Raw genomic sequence first — 27,386 nt, 5'->3', positions numbered from 1 at the left:
AATGAGATTGGCCAGAGGGTGGAATAGCTGGCAGAATTAAACATTTTTAAACACCATTTATTGGAAATGGGCCTCAACAGGAAAATCTGCTTCCCTTCTTTGGGGCAAACACAAAGTAAGTGGTAAGGAAAATGACACAGTTTTTTCAGAGTTTGACACATCACGATCAGATATTCTAAAGAAAATGCCCACAGTACATGGTATCTGTAAGCTCCATGTTCAATAGATTAACCTGACGTTACTCAAAAGGTAAATGTCAGCCAGGAACCTCAGACAGTAATGCAGGCACGACACTGCAGGCACTCCATTTTCATCAAGAGTTTGTAAAAATGTTAAGTCACTGCTAGTAACAGTCAAAAAAAAACCCAAAAAACAAACTTTGACAGACTGTTGAGAAGAATGGCAGAGAAACCCTACGGAGACATCAGAATCATTTGGTAAGATTAGTCCATTGAAAGAGCACATACATCCAGCACATCCTCTTTTCATCATTCTTTCCAAAAGCAAAACCATAACTGAAATCTGCTCTAATCCAGAGGAAGCATAATTGCCTCCTCTCTCTTAGCCAAAGCCACAGTGCTAGAGCAACAGTGCACAGCCAGCCTTGGGTACACAAACTAATGGCTCCTAAGTCAGGCCATAATCCTTATTCCCCCATACTCCCGGTACATGCAAGTGAAGCTTATATACAGCATCACTGAATTATTACGAGAAAGCTACAACTACTGTACTAGGGAGAAAGAACTGCTCGGGGTCAAGGACACTAGGTGGGAACTCAGGCACGTTAGTTCAAGCTGTAGGTTTCTGTCTCCTTGTGGGATTTTACACAAATAATTTCTGCCCAAATACTCAAGGGGAGTTTGCCACGAGAATACTTCTACAGAAATCAAGACCCATCTTGCAGTGACTCAGCAAGCCTACCTCAAAGCAGTGCAGAGGGCTAATGATTGCAGAGAGCTCACATGCTGTGGTAACAGATAGCTGCAGGTGCCCAAGACAAATATACTATTTTCTTTCTCTCATACCAGCTTGCAAAATCTTAGTTAGCGGCATTTCTTAGTTATGCCTGCAAATATCTTATTATAACATTCACATTGGTCTTTAAATAAAAATTCCAGCACTTTCGTGGCCCCTTATTAACTGAGAGATATAAAATTTCAGTAAGGAAAGAGATTGTGGTTTCAAGGGTCCACTTAGTCTCTAATCAGAGCATAAAAGAAAGACTTTTTTAACATATATTTAAGATATGAAAAACACATTGCCTTTTGTCTTGGTTTTTTTTTTTTTTCTTTTCTTTTATTTTTTTACTTTCCTAACAGGCTCCTCCAAACAGCTTCATTCAAAATGGTCTTTCTATAGTGCCTGGTGTTTTCTTTGGCAAATTTGGAGAGCTGGGTTTTAGGATAAAGTAAATTGCACCAAAAGACCAAAACGGGATTAGGAGATTTGACAGGACTTCATAAAAATCAGTTGTGCATGGGCAAAGGGGGAATTTTTCAATAGGTCATTTTAAAGGTAAAAGCTCTGGAGGAAAGAGTTCTGCTTGATGGCAAACTCCTCTAACCCTTGCAAAGCCTACAGGAGACGCTGCAAAAGAGGCAGAGGTTACAGAGCACGAGAACACACACAAACTCTCACATCTTAAAGTTATTTTACACATGATTAGGTATCATTTTTCATACAATGCACGCATGCACTTGACCAATGGCATGGTTCCTAAAGATGCCCGTAGTCCTTTATGTCAATCTGTCTTGAAAGCAGTTTTGGGGCTGGAAGAGGCAGAAGGGAGAAGATTTATTCTTTAACGTTCACAGGCCTACTTTTTCATCTCCCCCCCTTCCTAATTTGCTCCCTCACTTCCCATATCAGTTATGCCATAAAAATATCTAGGGATCAAGGGGGATAAAGAGTGTATGCTACTTGCAAGGATGGACACAGAAGACTGCCCACACTATAGGTGTAAGTCAAGCTGCAGAGCTCTTTTCCAGCCCCTCTCCTGTCACTGATTGCTCTGACAGTGCAGGATGGATTTCTGAGCACTGCAGGAGGAGGCAGCACAGTTCAACACAGTGCACATTTCTAGAGCGTGATTTGAGCAGCAAAACATTCAGAAGATAAGTGACCCCTTGCTAATAGATAGCAACTGCTTAATTTAATAGTTCCTCTATTAGAGATATCAAAGTAATCCTTCTTGCAATGCAGACAGTGAGTGGTTGCAAGTAATTACAAAATATCATCGTATTCTTTAGGATAAGCTGCCATTAAACTATGTTGCTGTCTCAGCGCCATGTAATTTCTTCCCTTCCTAATTTCAGCCATGCCTGTAAGATTGAACATCCCTAAAATATTTCCAATCTAATCTCCTTTTATTACTAAATTAACATTAGACCTAGAACTTTCCACTAAGTATAGAGAAACCACACTAATGTTAATCACTTACATGTGGTCGCTAACATATTAATAACAGCCACTCTGAAAGATTTCAGCCGCACAGCGCTGCCAAGGCTACAAGCGGCAGGAAAGCGTGCGGAGCCATCAAGCACAGGCCTGGGTCAAGGCAGAAGCATAAGCACAGACCAAGCGAGAAAACATGAATTTAAATAACTGAACTGCAACAATTCTCAATTATATGATTTACTTATAGATAGAAAAAACACTCAAACACCATCTGCCAGAAAAGTTAGGGGCTCTTCAGCATTTGTTTTCCCTTAAGATGTTTTCATGCGTTTCCAAGTCCGTTGACGTGATTCCTGCTGCGCTGCAGCAGGGCGCAGCTGAGGCTCCTCATCCCCAAGGATGTGCCTCGGCTCAGGAGTGGCTACTAATGACACCACAGCTTTTCAGGACTCGGCTAGGAGACAAAACTCCAAGTAGACATTCTGAAATATGTGGACTACCACAGGGTCATTAAAAACTCAGGGTTTACCAAACAAAAAAAAAAAAGCCTTAGAGGTGTTTTCTTGTATACAAAATAGACACAGAGCAGTTAAGCTGCTTTCCTCAGAGCCACACCGAGAACTAAGTCTATTACTAGGTTTAAGCTTTTTGATATGGTTCATTTTCACAGGCACTGATGCATTAAAAAAAAAAAGAGGTACAAGCTCAGAGAGAGATTACATTACTAGTTCTGTACTGTATTACCCAAAAAGAAAAAAAAAAAAAAGACATCACTTTACAATGAGCAGCTATCCTGTCCAGCAGGAAATGCAATTGCTTCTTTATTTTACATGTCGTAAATGAAAATCTTCAGCTTGGTTCCATTAGGCACGTAGGCATCACCGGGCAAACACAGGTTCCACCAGAAGCCCCAGCAAAGGGGGCTGTCATTACAGCAAAGGAAATAAAGGTTAAACAGGACAAGCTTTCCATTATTAAGGTTCCAAAAAACAGTGGAAGAGGTTGTCTGAGGAGGCAATAAAATCTTCGTTGTTGGGTTCCTTGTAAGAATATTTTAAGTACGTGAATGGTTTGAGTGTACTTGATCCTTTCTTAGGGTAGAGAGAAAGACTACCGTGGTGTCTTAAAGTCCTTTCCTGCTCTGTTTTCCCAGGCTAAGTCTGCAAACAAAGGACATATTCAGACTTCAGGCTAGTACAATAAAACGTTCCAATCTGTATACTGTCAAATAATTTTGCCTTCTCTGGAGGGCATGGCAAATGCATTTCCATGCTTTTATTGCTTCTGACTACTACTGTGAAATACATAGCAAATAATTTCCACTAAGCTCAGAAGACTGCTACTCATATTTTGAGGAGTGTAAGAGAAAGGAAGGATATCATTGCAGACCTCAGGTATCAACGCTGACTATCTGCAACTTACAGGGGAAACTTCGTTGCACTTCTTTTTGATTGCTCCAGCCTCACAGAGTTTACCTCTGCTCTCTAGGCAAAAGGAAATTACAAGACCAAAAGATGGCTTTTTCCTACTGTTTAGAGGGAGAAGAGAAGCAGGCAGGATATTCTGAGGGTTAAGCTCACCTGCTGGCTCCGTCCATAGAAATCTGTTCGCCAGCCTAATATTTCATCACTTTTGCCCGTGAAACAACAGAAGTTTCCTTCATTTCTTTTGTCAACTAGTGCGCAATTCTAGGAGAAAGAAATAGCATGGTAGGAAGGTGCTCCTGCCCCTGGAGCAAGGTCAGACAGTCGAACCTCACAGCCGGAGTGGGATGCATTCCCAAATACGCTCCCTGCAGCACCAAACCAGAGAAGACCGAGGAAGCACCCTGCTTTCTGGAGGGGTATGTTCAACTATTGAGCTCTGCGTTGCTTCAGCCAGACTGCCACTGGTACCTGAACTAGCTCCCATGTCTGTGCCATATTAATATCTTCTGGTTCACATCAAGAAACAGTTCAGTACGTCTTTCCTCTCCTAGAAGCTTTGACTCAAACACTGTAAGTTACAGAAAAGCCTGTATGAGTAATGCCAGCAGTCTTGAAAACCAACAATTTGTTAATTCAAACATTATCATAGAATCATAGGATGCTTTGGGATGGAAGGGACCTTTAAAGGTCATCTAGTCCATCCCCTCTGCAATGGGCAGGGACATCTACAACTAGATCAGGTTGCTCCGTCCCATCCAGCCTGACCTTGAATGTTTCCAAGGATGGGGCATCTACCACCTCTCTGGGCAACCCGTTCCAGTGTTTCACCACCCTCATTGTGGAAAAAAACCCGTTTTTTTAATTGTCAAAGCTTGAATGCTGTCAGTGCTCCAACAGATTCTGTTGAAAACCATCTGAGAGACCATTATCAGCACTTCACTAAAAAACATAAGGTCCTGTACTGAGCAAGTTTGACACTGCAACTTTCTGGACTCCTCCCTATGTTCCCTATGGCTACATTTAAACTCAGCCACCCGTGAGGACATTTTAGCTCCCAGGCCCACACAGCCCAGCTACCCTCCAATTCCAGCTCAGGATGAAACCTGGATCTGTAGCTTTGCCTTGTGCCAGGGATCCCGGCGGAGGGACACTAGGGTGTGTAGGCCAGGCAGGAGCCGAGTACCATCCCCGTTAGCTCCTGCAGGGAGCAGCCGGTGAAGCAAGACCCCAGGACATGCTGTGGGACCGACCTGCTCCACAGCTTTGAGGTGCATGGTGTAGACTCCCTCACATTACAGCTTAAAACACCAGAGGAAGGGAAAGGAAGCTGCTCTCTGTCAAACTCCCTACTAGGAGAGGCTATCTGCTGCTGCCACTACTGAAAGTACGTTTTTCTCCAACTACCAGTTCCTATCCCTCCAAAAGAAAATTGCTCAAACTCCTTCTGAAACACTTACTTACCCACACATCTTCCTATGCGCACACAGCTCCGCTGCAGGAACGCTTCACCAATGACGTTGTCAGCAGCAGTCCAAGGCGCAGCCTTGCAGGGATTAAGCTTCCTAACTTTTAAAAGCAATTCAACCATTTTCAAGCCAACATTTTGCTGTGTTTTCTTTACCAAATGAACAACAAAAAAAGGCTAAGATATTAAAACAGACAGTTTCCTTCTGTCAGGAAACTAGACATAAAACAGGTACAGATTCACTAGCTGAACAGAACTCAGCTCCTGTCCTGTTTCTCAGTATTTCATACCCTTTGGTTTCCATCAACGCACAAGGCCATAGAGAGTGAAAGGCTCCATCTTTTCCTGGCTGTTGAATGTCAGTGAAAAATACATATGCCCACTACAAACTGAAGTTATCAGTGCTTTCTTTGAAGTAGTACACCTACAAAACTTAAAAAAATTAAAAGTGCAAGTTTCACTATGAAATCTTCACTGTTGGTTAAGACCTGCCCAAGAGCTATCTCATGTCCAACCCCCAGTTCCCAGGTGCAGTGAGAATTCTGCAGTCAGCATCTCGGATGTCTCTCAGTCCATGTTCTGAACTGTACCTGTGTTTTGCTTTAATTGCATTAACGTTCACAGCCACACACGTTTTCAGACTTCTTACAGCCACGAGCACAAAAAGCACATGGGTACGTCAGGGCCTTTCTGTAGCTTTGGCTAGAGAAACAGTGCTGTTAACCCACCTCTGAAGTACTAGCAGATGGCCTAACGTGACGTGACCCCAACCCCTCCTCTCCTGAGGGAGGTAAGTGGTGAGGAATAGCTACTTCTTCAAATGAAAAGAAATCTCATCTTTCACACACCACAGGAGGTAATAGCATTTTTTCCCCCCACCCCCATCTCTTACAATATTCTGACACAGTGACACATCAGCTTTGTTGCAGCGATGTGCCAGCAGTACTGGTCTGTCACTGTCCAACACACACAGCCACCACCATCAGCAGTTATCAAACACAATCAGAAATTCAGCTCTTCTGAAGAAAATTACTGTACATCTGTCTCTGTGGCGCAATCGGTTAGCGCGTTCGGCTGTTAACCGAAAGGTTGGTGGTTCGAGCCCACCCAGGGACGAGCATCCTTTTAAGGGCCGGCAGGACCCTCACGAAGCCCAACAAGACCTGCCCCTGAGGGGGCACCAGCCCAGGCACCCCTAGGTGCTGGGGGCCACCCTGATGGGAAGCAGCTTAGGAGAAAAGGCTGTGGGGGTCCTGGTAGACACCAAGTGACCATAAGCCATAAAAGTGCCCATGCAGCAAAGGCAGCCAACAGGCTCCTGGGCTGCACGAGAAGGAGCAGTGCCAGCAGGTCAAGGGAGGTGAGTGATGTTTGCCCTCTCCTCAGCACTGGTGAGGCCACACCTGGAGTGTTGCGTTGCGTCCAGTTCTGGGCTCTGCAGTACAAGAGAGACATGGACATACTGGAGAGAGTCCAAGGAAGGGCCACAAAGATGATTAAGGGTCAGAAGCATCTCTCCCATGAGGAAACACTGGAACTGTTCAGCCTGGAAAAAAGAAGGCTGAGGGGGGAGGATCTTATTAATGTATATAAATGCCTGAAGGGAGGGTGCAAAGGGGACAGAGCCAGGCTCTTTTCAGTGGTGTCCAGTGACAGGACCAGAGACAATGAGCACGCACTGGAGGTTCCCTCTGAACATGAGGCAACACATTTTTACTGTACAGGTGACGAAGCACTGGAACAGGTTTCCCAAGGAGATTGTGGAGTCTCCCCCCTTGAAGACATCCAAAAGCCACCTGGACATAGTCCCAGGCAACCGGCTGCAGGTGTCCTGGCTTGAGCAGGGGGGTTGGACCAAGTGACCTCCAGAGGCCCCTTCCAACCTCAACCAGTCTGTGATTCAGGCTACTGTTCAAGAGAAAAATTTAAGTCAAATCACATCTAGGCAGATGTGATCTCTGACGCCTGGCACTCTGAGTATCCAATTAATCTAGAACTTCAACTTCGATTTCATACCAAGCTCAGGCATCGTCAGTATATAAAGTCCAACTCTTGCTTCCATACACATCCTTCCTTCTGTTCTTCTGGATGACACCTGCCCACAGGCTTTGTGCCTTTGTCATACCTACCCTGAATTAAAATAATTCACTATGTTTGAAGCTGAAGTTCAGAGATGATACATAATCTCTAACCAATATAAGATATTAATATATACACATACATTATATTTCTATATTGCCTTATTTTAATAAAGTATATTAATTATAACAAAATGTTTTTATTATATTAGTGTGTTTACTACATGGCATATTATATAATAGTTATATATTTTGTGTATATAATGTATTGTACATTAAATGTATTATATATATTATTAAAACTCCCTTCACAGTTTGGGCAGCTGCTACTGCTCTTCCCAGTTTATGGCTTTGGTCCTAATCCTCAGCAGTAACGAGAAGCTCCAGGTCTAGCTATGTTGAAGAATAAGTTTCATGCTATCATGAACATCTTGATAGCCACACTTCTCGGATCAGAAAGTCCAGCCTGACAAGCATTAAGAACTGTGAACCAAGCACTCCTGTCAAAAGGACCCAACCACAAGACTTGTTCCCAGAACCATGTACATCCAGAGCTGATCATACATAGAAAACAGCAGAAAAGTTTCCTTCCAATCATGATTTGATGCTTCTATTTTAAGGTGGTTTTTTTGTTTGTTTTTTGTTTGTTTTTGGGGTTTTTTTAAAGCTTCTAAAATAAAGAACTAGAGCCCAAGAGTTCCAGAACTTCACTAGGCATTTTGCTATCATTGTATGTAAAACATGCATAGATGCTACAGAAATAGTAGCATGAGAAAAAAAAAATCTTCAGTAGCTTAGCACCATAACTCCAACAGAAAGGACCAGATGTTACCCTGGCACAAGGACAAGGACAAAACTCCTTACTCTTGCATTAAAATCAGCCACAGAACGTAAGCATGCAGTAGTTTGGAAACACACCTTCACAGTTCTTCGCCTGTATAACCCTTCATCAATTTTTAATTAAAGGTGCCACAGGTACTCAAGAGCAAGATATGTGGAAACCTTACAAAACTTGAAACAGTTTTAATGGAGAGCTTCTCTTTTTTTCCCCAAAGCTAATGCTGTTGGAAAGTGACCAGGAAAAACACCTTATATTTTGCCCTTGAAGGCTCAACTAGCTCTGAAAACCATGCAACAATCTGTCTGGCAACATGAAAAAGCTCATACTAATGTTGCTTCTTGACACCTTCAGGAAGGGCAGCAAGACACTGAAAACTACTCCAGGAGCTTTCAAAAAGCTAGCCCTTATGGGCTGGATGCAGCACCTTGAACATTTATATAAATCCTCCGTAGCTAAATAGCAGTAACTTGTGCTGATCACAACACAGGCTGCCCAAGTTTTGCAAGTGTTTGAAAAAATGCATCCAGTTCAGCCTCAAAACATGTATTTATTACACTAAACTATGGGGCAAGATCAGAAGGATTACTGTAGCTCACTGTATATCCTCCAGGCTACTGGCGAAGAAGGGAACTAACAAAGCGAAGCGCACAGAGCGGTTGCCACTGCAGTATGCGATGGCAGAGAGCACACCACTGTTTCCTGACGTTCTGCCAAGACTGATGAGAGTCATCGGTATTGTTTGGGGACTCACTGAACTCAGGTTTTCATTTTGTTAAGACTTACTTTGAGCCAGCTGTTGATCTCATTATTGCAGCAGAACAGGAAAAGTGGTGCTGTAGTTTGGATAAAAGCCGCACTAGCAATAAAAAAAACCCAAAACTACGCATCTTGAAATCTCCACCAGAAGCCTGTCCCACCTCCCTTTTTAAAACAGTGAAAGAAGAAATCTAAGACAAAACTGTAACAACACTTAGTAGTATTCTCAAGTGTTAGCTCAAGAAGATGCAACTGCTCTGTCATATTCTTCCAGGCTAGTGTAAAGACTACAGAAAACCTCTGCCAGCCACAAGTACTTAACTGCTAGAATATTGACTACAGAGTAAATAAACTGGAAACAACTTCAGTTTTAACTGTCTTTCATGATCATGTAAGATTTTGCAGTTATCTCATTCTGGGTTAGTATTTTCTTATAAAACTACCTGCCATGGAAATGGACACATTCTCATTAACTGATGAAGAGCAAAGAATAGCTATCTCCATTATCCCTCAGCTACCTACAGCGGTAGACTGAAGGATCTCTTGTGCACGCTTCTCTGACTGCAAGACTCAGTATTCCACAAAGACATAGGCTTTAATCAGTATTAAGTAGAAGTTATGATACAGCTTGCAATAGCTTCAGATATGCCTGCATTACAGCTACAACAGTGAAAGTGCACTTGGAGATAACGGTGATACAATTCTAACCAGCAAAGAGAAAAAAAAAAAAAGCTTTGTAAGTATGGGAACAGTCTTATTTGAAAGATGGTAGCTTCATCCTGCCCTCCCTCCCATAAAAAAAAAAAGAGAGCGAAGAGAAAGGATTGGGAGGGGAATGTAGTAAGAGTAACTGATGCTAAATTTGCTCTAACAAATACTGGAAGCACAGGAATCCACCCCTGCAGTACATAGTTTCATGACAGAGCAATGAAGAAAGGTGGTGAGACTCTAGGAAAAGCCATTCCTCAGGGACATAACCAAACATGCTTAAAAGATGAAGAAGACAGAACAGCTAGTTGCAAGTCAATTAGAAAACATCCGGTTTTAAAAAAAAAGAAAACAAACAGCTGTCTAACTGCTCTCAGTCTTACTAAATATGCTGTTTCAGAGTACTCCTCTCCCCAGAAAAATTTTGCAGGCAAAGAGGGAGCAAATGACTTGATTCTTTTGCAGAACAATACTCACTATTCAGAGTCCCCTGCAGTTCCTCCCTTTGACAAGAGCTGTCAGATCTGGCAAAGGCAGAAAGAAAGATAAATCTGGGCCCCGTGATAAAAGGGCCTTTCGTGAGAAACTGAAAAATAAGTCTCTTCTCAACATAGAGATGCACCCAGACTAGGGGGAAAATAGGTATGGAAACGAATTACAGGCATCTGCCAGCATTATGACACTTGCCCAATATTACTGAAGTAATACTAAAATAATTGTTATTCAGAGTTTTAATGCTCCGAGTTTCCTCTAGTGCTAGCCTAGAAAACCCAGAAATCCTTTGATCTGAATGCTAACAAACAAGATTTGCTCAGCCCACATATTCTGCATGAAACAGTAACACAAATCTAACATTTTAATACAATATGTATGTATATTTAATATTAATTACATTTACATATTTAAATTATCCTACTACATTAACAATACTATAGATACAATATTTGGTAGAAACTAGCAGAGCTAAGTCTTCAAATTTTGGTATTGTTTTCTAGCAAGTGTAAAACAGAATAGAAAAAGTTTCCGTGTGAAGAATAAAGTGTATTTTAACAGAAGTAGCCAAGACCTGCTGCAAAATACAGATCACGTATGCTGACATTTACACAAAACCTTGCAGTAATAAAAGGTAGTCATCACTATATTTACAAGAAACTGCCCAATAGTTCAGTTACTGATTGCACTATAGTGATTATTCAAAAAAAACCAAACCCACAACAACACAGAATCCTTGTCTCGTCCTTCAGAAATCAGAAATAATTTGTCTGTAAGAAGTGACCTTGTTTAAACTGTACGTGCTAGAAAATATACAACTCTACAATAGGAAGAGGTTAGAAAAGTTGAATACTGTGGAAAAAAAAATTTATTAGTCTATACAAGTCTTCTGAAACAAACCATTGGCTTTGATACAGTAAATTCAAGTGAATACTCATTGCAATAGTATTTTTCCATACAGAGATCAAGAAGCCCTACAGCTTCTCATTTAGTGTCTGTAACAGGAAGTTGTATTTCTGAACAATTAGCCGCACAAAGCAGACATGTGATAAGAGATCTTCACAGCCACAGTGAGCTACAGTTTGAGATAAAGTTATATTACAAACATTTAGGAAAATTAGGCATCTGTACTGAAGTGTGGCAAATTGCTTCACAATGAAAGAACAAAGATGTCATTCAGACCCCTTGCCAAAAATGAAGACTTTCTACAGCAATTCTAGAGCAGACCGCATCATAAAAACCTAGAGTGCAAGAGTACCACAAATTTAGTATATAAATATCACAGGATTAAAACTCCAGTTAAGCCACCAACTGAAGTGATAATTAAAAATAAAAATGGGTGTCTCCCAGCTTTGCAAAGGAAGCTTTCAAAGCATCTCTTCAAGAAGGTGCTGATACCAACTATGACCTGTACCGATTTTTACCTTAGACAGCTCTGCTGAAAGACAAAAATTTAGCAGATTTGTCTAAGAATTGTATAATCTTGCCTTTTTTTATACCATAAAAAAGCATTTACTGGAAGAAATGAAATGTAACATTTATAGCTCACACTGTTTTCAAGATCTGTGCACACTATATAGTTCTATCATTTCAAGAGTATTTAAAAATAAGACAGAGAGCAGACAATGCAGTAATGTGTTTGTTAGATGGATTTGTTTAGAGTAGTTACATGATGAATGTATACAGTCATAAAAGTTGTAGTGCATTTGTTCTTGCACATTATTTATGCTACTTATAAAAACCCGAAGATTGCAAATTGGGCATGCTTACCATAACATTTTCAAACTGGGAAAGCTGCAGAACATTTTTCCTACAAGTGTTCACTGCCATGATACAAAACAAGTATGTGCAAACTGCAAGGTCCCTAAAAATAGCATTTAATGAATTTATGTACAGAAAGATGTCACTATCTGTTTAAATATGCAAAGAATAAGCTTCCCAAAGTTTATAACATAGAACAATATCCACCACATCCTCCTCCTCCTCCATATCCTTCTTCCTTGTTTGATAGCTTTACACCTCTGTTTTGGCTCTCACTCTCCCACAGTCCAGGAGTCTGAATGATTTTTTCAACAAGTTCTTCAAAAGCACACTGTACGCCATCGCATGTTTTTGCACTTGCCTCTGGAGAAGGGATGCAAAAAGTTGAGTGTTAGCATAGCTTCCAGTAACTTGTTTAGTATTTCCTTCAGTTAAGTCTCAACCTACAACCTAGACTCACAACTTCTACAATATATTCTATAATAACATAACAGTGCCAAAATTAGCAGATTTCTGTCACCCCATAAGGCAGCACCTCAAAACTCTTTAATAGAAGAGCTTCCAAGTTGAATGTCAATAGAATATATGGAGACAGCTATAGCTTAGCTTTCTTTTTCTTTGGAAAGCACTTCAGTAAGAAGAAAGGAGAGTTCTACTAACTCAAGATGTCTGGTAAACCTGGCTGCTGTTCTGTATTTCAGTTCTGTATATTAGTCAAAACCACCATACCATAAGAAGCAAGGATCCATACTGTAGGATTCTAGGTCAGCCTCCATGATACAACTCATCTGATAAAAAGCAATAAGGGATCTCACTTCTTCCACAGTTAACAGAATTCTAGGCAATTTCACTCAGAAGCCTTACTTGGCTAAGCCCAAGAAATTTGCTCACAGCGTGTGAGAGCAACAGATACCATCTGAAACTGTTCAGTCCAACTAGGGCTTGCCCTGTTCTTCTACACAGCCGTGCAGATTCTTAGCATATTTAGCATGCAGATATATATATTTAGCTATAGTTCAATTTTCATGTTTCTTTTCATCTTCCATGCACTTAGCAGCTTGTGCCTTAACTCTGAACTTTTATTTCCACATCTGACACTGTAGCTAAAGAGAAACACAGCAAGGTACTAGACAAAGGTATGTCATTAGCCAGAGACAGGAACGTAAGTCTAAGTACAGGAAATGTCAATGAACTGCTTTGCTCCTGGAGTCATCCTATAAAGTAATCCCTGCTGATCCTTAAATGAAACATGTAATAAACTTATGCATAAAGAATCACTTCACCACCCACTTTAATTTATCATTACAAGGCTTTGCCTACAAGACCCATCTCATTTTGCAGCAAGATGAGACCAACATATTTGCTCCACTCATGATTATGTCATTATTCAATCCCACCCACCATTTATAAGTTAATTATATTCCTACCTATTTTTACATCCCAGTTCTAATACAGATTTCTGTCAAGCACCAGGTCGTTTGCTATACTGAAAGCTGGCCACCGTTACCAGTTTTCCCTCTTTCATTTTGCTTCTGTTATTAACTTAGCAAGTAGGCTGGGAAAAGAAATCAGACAAAACCACAAACCTAAAACAAGTTTTGTCAGACTACAGTAGTGCCTGTATTCCACCCTTAATCTTTACACATTTCAGCATACTCATCCACAGTTAGAAGAGATATCTGGACATATTTAGGGACAACTTTAAAAAAGATGGGAATACCTATATCTTTGTACCTACTGCAGCTGAGAAATATCATTAACTGGATTGTACGTGAAAAGACTATCAGTCCTACAGAAGCAGTACTTTTCATTATGTAACAAAAAACAAGTAACATCTCTGCAAATATCTACAACATACCTATGAACAACATGGAATGTTTTCTTGCAAATTTGAGACCTTCATTTCTGTCAACTTCACGGTTTTCCTATAAGAAGACAGAGCATTAATATGCACGATTAACAAAATACACCAAGAGATTACTTACTGCAGTTGAATTCAGTTTACCTTATCGATCTTGTTTCCAACTAGCATTTTTACTATGTCATTCCTTGTGCAGTATGTTTCCAGTTCATTTAACCAGTTATCCAGCTTGAGAAAAGTATCTCTTCTCGTGACATCATAAACTGAAAGATATTACCAATATTATTTCCACAATATTTTTCCAAGAAATACAGCTTACATTACAAAAGGAGCAAAAATTATGGCTTTTTGAATTAGAAAACTGAAGGAGGACCAAGGACTCCAATTTACTTACTACAGCAAGACAACAATTGTAAAAGAAGTTGAATAGCCACCAGCTCAAATCATTGATGATACTAATGCAGAATAACTCTAAGATGCAGTCATCAACTGTTCTCAGACTAATTTATATTGAGACATCCTAGCTTACAGGCTAGACACTATCATTCTCCAAAGAATTCTACACTTGCAGACCCCTGACGTAGGATACTTACTAACATCACTACACAAACTGAGTTAATTAGTGATAGTTAAGACTTGTATAACACTTCTGCTATGCTACTGATTTAACTAAAAAAGTAAACTGATCACCAAATCCTCAGAAGTACCAGTGAACTACTGAATTTTCAGCATTTTAGTGTTTCAAACTATTTAGCATTTGTGTGGAATATAAGTAATATAATAAGCCATGCGAGGAACAAAAAGGGCAGACAAAAAGCAGACCTTGATAAACCTGAAACCCACTACCCAGCAACTATCTAATAGCTACCATTTCAAGTTATGAAAGCATTTTTTCCTTCATTCTCACATCCCATGTGCAGACAGGCATAAACAGTCGGTTTCAATCAAATCTATAGCTTGGCTTGCATGAACAACCTTATTTTTAGGAAGTCGTTTAACAAAGAAATAGTCAAGAGAAGATTATCTAATAAAACGAGAGAGCAAATCTCAACAGCACAACTTTCTAGCTCCCAAACAGTGTTTGCTTACTTTTATCGCTTTCAACAGTAAGTGGCAGGTTCAGTGCCAGCAACTAAGTGACTTGACAAGACATGCCTTCACAGCACCTTCCTATACCAGGAAGACAATGCAACTCAGGCTTGGGAAACAGTACATACAAAACAAAACCTACCGGAAGTCTCATGACCAAGGTTATTCCAAGTTAAACGATTTAACTGGACACAGTAACTTACCAAGAATCTCTCAAGTCAGACACAACTTGAAAAAAAATTATACTTACTTCCCTGCTCTTATTTTAGTTAGCTCCTCAATTCTAGCAGTGAAGCAGAACTTCAGAGCTCAGTGCCTAGTTAACAGGTTTCCATATACAAAAGCAGCAAACATGACTTCACTGTGAAGCTGCAATTATGGGGTTTGGCCTGGGTTTCTCCCACACAGAGTGATGCTTTTTATGCTCCCAGCTAGTCTTTTCTATGTGATTCTGACTGCATAACATCCCATCAGTATGGAGATACAAACAGCAAAAAATCCCAGCCAGACTCCACAGTGTTTATATTAATTTCAATAAGAAAAAGGAATAGGGAAAAGAAAGAGAGAAAGCTGTACACATACTGATACAGAAAGAATACACTGAGGAGAAGAGAAAAAAATTTTTTCTCTTTACTCTGGGCTTAGTAAGCACAGGCAAAAAACAAAAGTAATAAATAAAAGGCAAATTCCTGGCAGCACAGGGACAGCTCCAAGCTAAAAGCTACTGCTATTTGAAGGGATAATCTCACGTGAAAAATCAGTGGTTCTCAGGCCAGTGAGATTGTCTACATGAGAAAGAGGTCAGACATCAAATTCAAGGTCCTTTAATGCACAAATTGTTCAACACAGATATAATGATTTTTAATATCAATTAGATATTATAGAAAGGTTATACGAGTTTGTATAACTCCAGTGCATGAGAAAACCACAAACTTATTCAAAATAGCATGCAAAGCTATACTTACCTAGGATAACACCTTGTGCACCTCTGTAGTAGCTGGGTGTTAATGTTCTGAACCGCTCCTGACCTGCAGTATCCTAAAAAGCCATTCAGAAAGTTCCATTATTCAGAATTTAAGCAGAACCTATTTAGATCTTGGGTATTCTGCTCCTAATACACATACAAAATAAGATTCAAAGTATATTCAACTACCAGATTAACGAAGTTTATACCCTCCCCTGCTGTTTTATTGCACATTAACTTTGAGGTTTTATGTAGTCTGTCTTGGGAAACATCTTTAAACTGTTAGGTGTAGTAAATAACTAGACTATATAGCAATAAGATAGCCATTTACACAGAAGCATTTGTTCTGCAGCTAGTACGACAGCAACCAGCAAGACAGAAGCATAGCTGCAGTACTAAGATTTTGTAACAAGCATCAAAACCCATGGCAACAAAACCAGTTCCCTCACTTCAATCACCTTAGTCCAATTAAATTTGATTCAGTGCCAGGGTAAATGCATTTAACATGCTATGACAGAGCAGAAGCAGAAGTAAGTCAGACGTTTTTCTGATTTTAAGTAAAGTTGAATTTACATCCTCAAATACAGCGTCAACAGCTCTGCAAAAAAACAAATATTAGAATGCTATTTTCTTATCAGAGGTTAAGTTATAGCTCATGCTCATTGTGAACTTTATGCATAGAAGACTTAAATAACTTCATCCAAGTTACCCCGGGTTAGAAGCAACACATGAAACACTGTGGATTCAAAATGGTTCCCTGCCAAAGAACCTGAATAACTGAACTGGACTTCCAACATTCTACAAGTCACTCAGTCAATCCCACACATCTCAAACTGGTTTTGTGTCATGATGCACATTTACAAGCTTTTCTTTTCCACTTTACCTCAGAATTATTCCTTCATATTCACCAAGATGCAAGAAGATAAACCCTAAGTTAGTCCTATGTAATATTTCCCATTCTATGATCACTCATCATTCTGCTATTAGCCTGGTTTTTCTCCTATATGTCTATTTGTCTGTCAAGTTGTTGCAGTTATTTTCCTTGTCAAACCCATTTATTTTAGTGATGATTACTATTATCACACTGAGACATAAGTCCTGTTTGTTAGTTGAGATATTAAACACCCTCAAAGCAGCAGAAGTATTGCAATGTATATTCCACATTCCACTACTACTGCCCAAGGAAGTAAAGGTCAAGTATCTTGATTATATGAGAAACAAGGTTTTATTCTTGCTTGCTACAAGAAGTCACAACTGGGTCTGAATATTCAAAAGGTGCTTCAAGTGACACAAGTGTGGAGGCTGGTTCGCAGAATGGAGAACGTTTAAAAAAAAGCTTGGACTTTTTCTTTCTTCACTTGCCATGAATTTAGAAGTTCTGCTTTTAACTAGAGTAGATGTTGAACACTAAGGCTAAGATTACAAACACTGCCTCTCCCTCTTTCAGCCGCATCTGCTACAAATAACACCGACTTCAAGCCTATAAAAGTCTTTGTATGAGGGCTACGAAGTTTTTAGGCTAAAAACTGTTCTGAGAGGTAACATTTAAGCACAAATTGAACATGCAACAGTAATTCTTAACCTATTAATACACTACTAAATTTTGCCTAAAACGTTTAGGTTAAGAAGTGCACCCTTTTAAAGCCTGCCAAGTAAAGCCAAGAATGATATATACAGGGAAGTCTCAAATTAGTGAGGGCTAACTTTTTAGAAATTAAACAATGAATTACTCATTTAAAAAAAAAATCTAGGAACAGCCACATTCACAGTTTTAAAGTGCAATTGATTTAGTACCATTTTATTCCTCTTTTTCTCTACTCCTATCCCAACCAGACCTGGAATCACTGCTGCAGAAGCAGCTCATAGGCAACACAATTGCCCCATTAGCCAGCTGCCCCACAGCTCATTCCACCTTCTGAATGGTTCAGTATTAGCCTCCCACTCCCCCAAATTGCCTCCATATTAAATAGAAAAGGATTCTATACAAACTGTACATTATACAAGCTATCACCATTCCCAAAGGAAAGCAATACATTAAGAACTTGAGAGACTTACCCATATTGCCAGTTTAGCTTTGTTTCCATCAACTGAAATAGTTTTCACCTTGAAGTCCACACCTAGAGGAGGAAAAATATTTTAGTTCTTCAAACATACTACAGCTGTTTTGAAACAGAAAAGAGAAAAAAAATCAGAAAACAAGTTGTGAGGAGCAGGAAGAGTAAGTTTCATTAGCTATTTGTGAACTTTGCTCAAAACTCAAGGTTTTGTTGCTGAAAGGCTTTTGCAAAAGCCTAAGGGCCTTTTAAGCCATTGATTCAAAGTACTTTATGGAAGGCAAATACTACATTTCCTGTATTAAAGCACGTATTCCAGGACAAATATTCAAGTTTATAATTCAAATGGATTACCTTTCTATTCATTACTCATACATGTGTTCTCCTTGAGTACGTCTGTGGTCTTGAGGAACAACATACTTTCAAAATAAAGAAGGAAGCTGCATTCAGGTAGCTATTTGCTCTGTTTCCCTATCAAACAATCTGACCAAGTCCCATCAAGCTGATCATGCAGAGGTAAACCGATATAGACAGAGACTCATCTACTACATGATCACTATCCTGTGAGAAATAATGTTAGATGACAGTAATTCCTCTAGAACATGTTAAATAAGCTTCGGATGATTTGAGCACGCAGTATCTCTCTTACACAGACTCCAGCAATATCAGGGACTCGCCAATACCGTGTTCAGTGACCAAGAAAAAAAAAACAGACAACATGGTAACAGTATGCTGTTGATAACAGTCATCTACCTCAACATCTGACAATCCCCCCCCCCCTTTTTTTTTTTAAATACACAGAAACTAGCAGCCTATCACTTGCCCAAGGACAAGCTTCACAAAACTCAAGCCAAGAAGGACAAGATGTTAATGACTGTGCAAATTTAAAGGATATAGCAACATACATCAGATTGAGAGGCTGGGTACAATTATGATCTATTTTTCTGTAATGTAATCCTTAGGTTACCAACAGCAAGTAACTGGAAGTACGGTTAAATTATTTTGGAGTGACTCGCACTCCCCACAAGGCAGCAGCCCTGAAATGAAGTAGTCGTGTGGAAAGTTGGTACCTTTATATGAACAACTTTCAAATGTAACAGCAAACATTTTGCACTTTGAGTTAAAACGGTAGTGATCACACTTGCTATAAGAATAAGAATTTCTGTTTTAACTATTCTAACACAAGATGTTTAAGTATGGCCTCATGATAAGTGTACAGCCATGCAGACTACAAACAAGTGCAAACAGCTGCCAAAATATGTTCCACTTAAAGTCACACAGGGTATATAAGATGCTTAAGAAACTGCACACTGCAAACAGATTTATGGCTTCACTGCAACTGCGGTTTAAAAGAGCTTTGTTTAAAAAAAAAATACACACAATTTTTATTCCACTGTTTCACAGCTTCAGCTCACTAGTGATCCCTGAAGTGTCAAGTGATTTTCAGACTACATCCTGCACTGGAAGAAGCCCATACTCTTTTCAAGCAAAATTTTGCCAAAGAACATTAACTTTTGCAGTAACTGAACAGAACTCTGTTTTTTCAGGGATTAAGACTCTTAGTAGTCTTAGTAGACTTAGCAGTAATATAATGCTCCACACCATGCGCAAGGATGGTACATTATTCTAGAGTTCTGTTCAGAGAAAACAGTCACTATTAACTTTGTTTTAAAGTTCTTGGAACTTTACCTCGTTCATAGAAGACTGCTATGCTAGCAAATTGACTCAAATTGATCCTAAAGAACATCCTGTCCTGCCAATTTTTCAGCACTCAGCAGTAACTTCTAGACTAACAGAATCTCTTCTTCCACTCTAATTGCATATTTCTTTCCCTAAACTGTAAAAATCACCATTGCTCAGCCAGGATGTCCAACAGCTCACAGCGCATTCTTTTATCCATTAGTCTGACATCAAAAACTGTAACTGTAGATATTGTAAGTTTATCAGATACTTAACAAATCAGAAGTATGTCATAGTAGTTTCAAGAAGGAAAACTACTTTTGCTTAAGACAAACATATTAGGTGTATTTTGAAGTCACCGTATCCTTCTCCTATTCAGTAAACAGAATCAGAATCTTGTACTTGCACAGTTCTGCAATTTTCATTTAACAGAAAGTGCATATACACCTTTACGTTAGCCTTGCTGCTGGCTTAAAATTAAAAGATAATGCTTTAAATTCTTCATGAGCAATGCACGTAAATTAAGAAACTAAAATAGTGAATAAACCCCATGTGTTAGACTGATTATCGAAGAGCAGAAGCATGAAAATGAACTAATAGCACACCAAAATATATCCTTTAAAGTGACCAAGAAGTGGCAAATTAATTCTAGTAAACCAAGGAGCTCAACACACACAAAAAGCCAGTTAACAAAAAGAAATCTTCTAAATACCTAGGTTTTTTATTATCAACCTGCCATAAAAGAGGACAAGTAGAAAAAACGCAGGGCTCAAGAAAATCTTGTTAAATTGAACAAACTGGATACTTATGTTCCCTAAATACTTCAGTGAAATACAGACATGTTTGTGTGACAGGTGTCAGTTCTGAGCTTGCAAGAGTGATGTTTCTACCCTTCACAACAGAAAGCTGACAGTGTTTTCCACCATGCCTTGGAAGGCAGCCAGGAACAAGACAGCACTACTAGACTGTACTCCTGTGTGTTGACACCTACTGCCTCAGCACTACACACTGAGATACTATGGACTTACAGTCTGCAAGGAACAGCTCTGTCACCTTCATGCGGCTCTCGCGCTTAGGCCAGTATGCCACGCTGTATTTACAGGAAGTGCAAAATCCGCTAGAGTGTATTATTTGTGTTGTAATTAACTGACAAGTTGGACAGCTTAAAGTTGGAGGACTCCAAGTACAAGGAAGGCTAAAAAGTTAAGAGAGATCAGATCTGTGCAATACATCACTTAATGAAACAGGGATTGCACTGAACACTTATCTAGAATCTCTCATACAAAAGGCAAGCAAGTAACGACTAGCATAGGCAGTAAGGACAACAGAAAATATAGGGGTATATACAGTCTGAGGAGATTCACGTGATGAAGCCCAGTGAAGAAGTTAGCCTCAACAAAATGCAAGGACGGGCAATCTGCTAGGTTGAATAAAACACAGTTAATCCAACTGAAGCTACTGAAGTCAAACTATTTGCCCAAGGGAGCTTATTCTTCTGAGAATACCACAGGATTTTTTACAAAATTCTGAAATAAAAAACCCACAAAACAATAGTTTAGGGTTTCATTTAAATTGCACCAGTAGGTTTGTGCAAGCTACAAAGATCAGGTACATCTCAACAGGGGCAGGGGACCAGCCGTCCTGCAGCCAAGGCTTTCCCCAGTGTTGTGGTTTTGTGTGCAGTTGTTGCTTGTTTTGGTTTTTTTTTAAACATATAGCATGTTATCTCTTCACTTTCTAATCCAAATTAAAAATATAGTCACTTTAACCAGTTCAGCAATCAGTATGTAGAAGTCATTGAAAGATGACATTATTTGTAGTCAATCCGTTCATTTTGGAAAAGCACCATACTCTGCAGTCTCAACAGGAAAGCCTTAAAATTATTTAAAAACCTCTTCCGTCCCCAAACTCAAAACGAAATAGTGTTTAATCAGCACAAAAAGAAATGCAGGTCAAGATTCACAAAGTGTTTTGGCATTTCACCATCTTGCAAGTACCAGAATTTGGCATCTAGGATCTGCCTTCATGCAGCAGGAAATAGTTATCTCTAAGAACTCACTCCAAGTACTTTATATGTATGCACAACAAATCCTGCCCTGAATTTAAAGCTGACATGTTGCTTCTTAGCAATACATTCACCAGAAAAATGGCAATGCCACAGCCTAGTAATTTAAAAAAAAGGAAGCAAATAAGAACAACACAGATTCTGTTCCCCTTCCAGTTAAGTGGGAAAAAAAAAATTAAAAGCAAAGAATCTGCTATCCCACATGAGTGCTCCACACACCATGCTATAAGACTTTCACAGTTGGGGTCACAGTAGCTCTACTGCACAATACTACTACAAACATCAGCTAGAGGGGCCTAACAGCTAGGGTGATCTAGGCCAGCATTTGCTCAGTCTCTAGAAACTTCCTTTTCCTACCAAATGACCATGTTCATTCTGTATTAGTAAGTCTGTATTATCTCAGAACTCAAACTCTATTTGAAGTAATGCTCACATTGAGTACTCTCCCTCCTTTTCCACATCAGAAACAGAGCAGGGTAGCCCTGCCAGTAGATCCTACTACTGGCAGAGTAGGATCTGCCAGTAGTAAACCTTGAGTTGTTGCTATTTAACAGCCAACAATTAGCTACCACACATGCTGTTGTCCATTTGACAAATCCGAAAGAGGAAGAATTACTTCAGGAAATAATTCCTTTGTTTCTCAAATAGTGCACTGATGTCAGTTTTTGACAGTGGTAAAGAATATTATGTATGAACAGGAGAATAAAAAAAACCCTCACAATTAAAAACAAAAAAGAAACCCAATAAAGATGCCCACACTGAGACTGAACTAGTCTACTGGTATCCAAAACATCATGAAAGCTGAAATAGCTATTCTGCACTGACCTGGCCCACATGTTGACATACCAAGAAAGTAATGTGATTTGAAGTCTATACAGTGCCAAAACTATTTAAATTAGAATACAAGATGGCCATCTTCACCACCTGGTCTGTTCCATTCCTGTTTCCTTCCACCCTATCCTCCCTCATGAACTGAAGTAGGGCTACTGGCACCAGTTCATTTTCCACGAGCAATGAAACAAACATGAGGCCATGCTCCGCCCCTCAGCTGCTCAGTGCTTTACATGAAACCGTACTCCTGTATCTTATTAACATTAATGAAAAATAGATCAATTTATTGACTTCTTAACCAATTAGACAGAGCTGGCTTTGTTTACCAACAGCTGAACTCAAAGAAAAAATTTGATACAAGTCCTTAGCCAGAACTCTTCCTACAGAGAAAGTAAAAAATGCAATTGAAATGCATTGTGTGGAAAAGTCATCTTGATTTTCCATTACTTCAGTTATTAATTGGGCATACAGCTGCATCACATTCTTCGAAGTTTCATTTTGCTTCCTTTGACAACCATCTACATAGTGTATCCTGCATTCTGGGTCACGCTCCTCCAGCACAACTGTTGGTAGGTACGATACCAACATAGCAATGACACATCACTGCTTTTTTCCCAGCAGCTCTAGATTCTTGGCTCTCTTCCATTTTTCTCAAGAGTCTATCTGCCAAGGAACTGATTACTAGGTAGGAGAGAAAAAGCCACATTGTAATTTTCTCCCTATAGAGGAAAAGCAGAAGCCACACTCTAGGATTGTCATGAGTTGCAAGGGCTAACATCCCCTACTAAAGAGGGTCTTAAGTCTTCTGAAGATAGCTATCAACTATCATATTACACAGAACACAAGTTCTGGACAGCAATATTACTATTTAAACCACTTGATAGCTATCTTGCACAGATAAATCAGTGGGAGACATAATAGTAGCTCTTACATTTCCATTTTAGCCTGAAATGCTGGCAAACAGTGAACTGCAGGTTGTACCACTAGCACTTTTCACTGCCAATACCTATGATTTCCATCTTCATGGTGAAGGGTGACATTTATGTCTATTTTCCTAGCCAAGGATATATTTTTGCATAAAGGGAACAACTACAGGCCAGTACAGTCAGTGCTCTACACCAATGAGCGCTGCATGCTAAAACTGTGTCAACATCACTCTTTCCTTACAGAGAAGCAGACATGTCTTAACTTCAGTACTGGTTAGGCAAGTCTGAACAAACTACAATTTTGTACCAAAGTTGGTATAAATTTTTCTAAGGTAATATCAGCACACACTTACCAATTGTTGCTGCAAGTTCCGGGTCAAATGTATCATCTGTGAACCGCAGCAGAAGGCTGATAGGGAAGGAAGAAAAATAAGAGTTACTATTATTGCAGCATAAACATAGCTTGCCAGAAGCCTATAAATTACAAGTCTGAAAGTAACAGCAAGATCATGTAGCTAAATAAAAACACATCTCATTTTTCCATAATTTCTCTCCTACAAAAAAAAAGGGAACATGAAAATACACAGTAGACATGCTCTGCTAGAAGAGCTCAGTCCTCTTCTCCGCATCTATTACTAAGTATGTCTCTTTGAAAACAAAGTACCACACAAGTTGTCAAATCAGTTGCCTAAACAGTCACATGGTCTGCTTCTATCTTATTCTATTTTTGTTCTCCCAGAATTCAGTACAAAAGATTTTGTTTCATATTGCCTCACACAGTATTTCTGTAAGCTTGAGAAGAAAATTCCAAGTCAGCTTTTCACCCTGGAAATAACTCCTTGAACTGGGCACACAGTAGAACAGTACACCATCAGAAATAAAGACGCAGAAGTTTAAGAGTAGAATTAGCTCACCATTGTTTTACGATTTTGTATCCTTTTGCATATAAGGACTTTCACACACATAACATTTCCCCCTATCCTTTGCTATCAATATAAGAACAGCTACAACTAAGATTTACCAGCACATCACACTATTGCAGTAGGGTTCCTTGAAGAAATGCCCATAATGTCACTGTACTTGTGCCAAATGTAAATATTTTAGCAAGAGACAAAGATTCTCAGCATACAGTTTTTAAAATCACCAGTCTTATGCATCTGTGGCAAGTGTATATTACCATGTGGCAGACAGCTGTTTGCTATGACTTGACAGCTTCTATTCATTTCCAGGCTAGAGAAACAAAACAAAGCCCTATTTATTTTTTTGTGTCCTCCCCCCCCCGTTTCCCCCCCCCCCCCCTTCTCTTCTTGCATGCAAATTTAACAGCCAAGCCCTTTTTAGCATTTGGACAGTCCTGCATTGACAGAAAACTGGCTACTGAAATCCTTTACTTCAATAAGGCTGGGTGACAAATCCAAAGTTAACCACAGACCAACCTTTTTTTCCTTACTCCAGAACCCCAAAACCAAATGGTAGCTTTATTTACCAAAGAATAATTAAAATACAAAAAAAATAGCATACAGGTTTTTACTGGTACCTTCAGACAGTTGTATCAGGATGCTACTTAAGAGCAGCCATTTTTAGCTACAACCACAACTAGTTTCACTCAAAACAGACAAAATACAGAACACTCATACTGCCTCTAGAATAAAAACATCAGCTTACAAGTCTTGAGTGCTAAGCCAAGCCAACTTCTACATTCCCCACCTTTCTTCCATATGCAGATATCCTCTTCTACAAAGTACAACACACTCACAGGGACCAGGCTTAAGACACTATCTGGTTGAGAAGTCAGGACTCCAACCACTTACTACACCAAGCTAATACAAGTTTAACATCTGACCTTTCCTAGTCAAGTAATAGGTAAGTGACACAAATTCAGGAGTAGGTCAATATTAAGTTCCTGCACCTGAACAACTGTAGTGTTATCGTTTCATAGCAATTTTATTTCCTCTACATAATGTCTCTCTTAACAACTTTTCTCATATGAAGAAATAAGCATATAAGTAGGTATACAAAAACATTGTGCATGCTATCTGTCTCAGAAAAAATTCTTCCATATGGCCACATATAAAAGAGATGACCTCAACTAAAAGAAATTTGCTCTGATCATGTCTGTCACCAGCCGCCTACTGTGCTGGATTATCAATTCAGTAGCTAACTCAAAGGAGTGACTGACAGATTTTTAACAAATAAGGGTTTTTCTCCAATTAGCAACTTAAATGTTATTTAGGGTCATGGTAGAAGACTGTACAGATTACTGCCATAAAAACATCAAATCTAACATGATTAGCGTGGTACATTCCCAGATGACCTCCTGCATTTATATCCTACTTCCTTTATTAAGATAAACTAACTTTATTAAGATAAACTAACAAACACTAACAAAAAAGTTTAAAGAAAAAAAATACTAAAAGACAAAAAAGGTGATTTAGACAAAAGCCATGAAAAGGGCAGGGGGTGGGGCAGGGGGGGAATCAACCTCGAAGTCGTTGAGAAAGAGTACAATTAGTCAGCAGAAGAGTCAGGTGGTAGAACTACTTCACTGCCCAGCTTGTATGCCCTTGTCCCCCCACCTACACCCAGCGCTGGATCACTTGTGACTCTACACGTACATACTACGGACCAGATTAACCCTAAAGCGCTGTGGAGGTGTACAGGCGCACCCCTCTTCACACGACACAAGGCTGCACAGGACGCAGGAGGCCCAGATCCCCTTGGCCGGCCGGCAGAGCGCTGCTTCGTCTCGGTTTCCAACTGGGTCAGGCAGACACCCGCTCTCCCCGCCCCGCCGCGGGGCCGGCGGCTGAGGGAGGGCTGCGGGAGGGGCAGGCAGCCCGGAGAGGGGGCAGCCCCTCGCCTGCAGGAGGGCTGGCCGAGAAGGGGCGAGGAAGCCCCCCCCCGCGGGGCCGAGCCCTCCTCAGAGCAGGCCGCGCCCAGGCCGCTGAGGCAGAGGTGGGGCTGTCCAACGCGGCGCCGCGGGGGACGAGGCCGGGCCCCACCGGCGCCCCGCACCGTGGCAGGAGCGGCTGTGGGAGGCGAGCGCCCCCCTCACCTGGACTTGCCGACGCCGCTCTCGCCGATGATGAGGATCTTCAGGGTAGTCAGCACGTCCTCGTCCATCCCGTCAGCGCGCCCGGCCCGACCACGACCGACGCTCCCTGCGCAGGCTGCAGCCGCCCCGCCTGCGCCTGCGCGCCCCGCCAGCCCCGTCCGCTCGCCCCCTCGCCGCCTGCCCCGCGCATGCGCCTGGGCCGCCGCAGGTGCGCCCGCGGCGGGGGGAGGGGCCCCGCCCCTGCGCCTGGCGCATGCGCGGAGGGCGGGCGCGGAGCCGCCCGCTGTTTATGTGCGGCGGGGCGGGGCGGGGTCCGTGGGCGCGTGCGCGGCGGGGCGCGGGCCCGGGAGGGGCCCGGGAGGGGCCCGGGCGGGGCGGGCGCCGCGTGGCTGCCCACCGCCTCCCTCAGGGCCCAGTCCCGCTGCCGCCCGCCGCCCGCTGCGGGGAGGGTGTGTGGGGAGGCTGCCCCTGGCGCCTCGGTGGGCGCCAGGAGTCGGGATCGGCGGAGAAAAGGAGCCGGATAAAGTGGCAGAGGGGAAGGAGGAGGCCTGAGCCGCACAGTGGTAGCTCGCCAGCTCCCTGTGCTGAAGCAGGGCAAGCAGCCGCCTCTCGAGGCGAAGAACCGCTAGTCAGGAGCCCACCGCCCGAGAAATGGGCTCGTTTGGTCGCAGACCCCGCTGTGTCCAGCAGTGTAGGGCAGTTGATGTGTGACGCTGTATACTTTTCCTGCCAGCAGAATCCTCCATCCTCCATTAAAAGCCCTAAATGTTCTAAAACCAATTCCACTGAGAAAGCCTCTTTATAACCAATTCAGCTAACCTGCTATTATTGCTCAAAACCTCCCTCAGACCGTGTGTAAGCAAGTGTAACTCTTTTAAAATTAATCGGGTGCATGTCTGATGTGGGTCTGAAAATTGTCCTTGGTCTGTGCTGGGG

The 27,386-nt window shown here is 41.0% G+C and overlaps 1 protein-coding gene and 1 non-coding gene across 2 annotated transcripts; one reads left to right on the top strand and one right to left on the bottom strand.

Annotated features, from left to right (window-relative positions):
* Nucleotides 1-6,331: 6,331 nt before the first annotated feature.
* On the top strand, nucleotides 6,332-6,405 carry TRNAN-GUU (transfer RNA asparagine (anticodon GUU)). Its single transcript has one exon. It is a non-coding gene; the product is annotated as a tRNA-Asn (tRNA).
* A 4,609-nt stretch (nucleotides 6,406-11,014) lies between these two features.
* RAB18 (RAB18, member RAS oncogene family) lies at nucleotides 11,015-26,615 on the bottom strand. The gene is made up of 7 exons (XM_087777393.1): nucleotides 26,451-26,615; nucleotides 23,749-23,804; nucleotides 17,895-17,956; nucleotides 15,841-15,913; nucleotides 13,931-14,049; nucleotides 13,784-13,850; nucleotides 11,015-12,288 (listed from the first exon to the last, which is right to left on the bottom strand). Exons 1-7 carry the CDS (start codon nucleotides 26,516-26,518, stop codon nucleotides 12,110-12,112), a joined length of 624 nt encoding a protein of 207 aa, XP_087633519.1. The 5' UTR covers nucleotides 26,519-26,615; the 3' UTR covers nucleotides 11,015-12,109.
* Between the last annotated feature and the right edge of the window lie 771 nt (nucleotides 26,616-27,386).

Source organism: Nipponia nippon, unplaced genomic scaffold (assembly GCF_047370975.1).
Source record: "Nipponia nippon isolate SJK-2023a ecotype South Korea unplaced genomic scaffold, ASM4737097v1 scaffold_1, whole genome shotgun sequence".
In the NCBI taxonomy this organism is placed as follows: Eukaryota; Metazoa; Chordata; class Aves; order Pelecaniformes; family Threskiornithidae; genus Nipponia; species Nipponia nippon.
This window is presented reverse-complemented; position numbering and strand designations above follow the sequence as displayed.

What these genes read in the sequence shown, in the direction of transcription:
- RAB18 (XM_087777393.1), bottom strand. Translation starts at nt 26,518, where the DNA reads ATGGACGAGGACGTGCTGACTACCCTGAAGATCCTCATCATCGGCGAG. An exon ending in AAGCTAAACTGGCAATATGG is followed by an intron (nt 15,914 to 17,894) that starts GTAAGTCTCTCA and finishes ATGGCTTTTTAG; the next exon opens with GATACTGCAGGTCAGGAGCG. An exon ending in TGCACAAGGTGTTATCCTAG is followed by an intron (nt 14,050 to 15,840) that starts GTAAGTATAGCT and finishes AATATCTTTCAG; the next exon opens with TTTATGATGTCACGAGAAGA.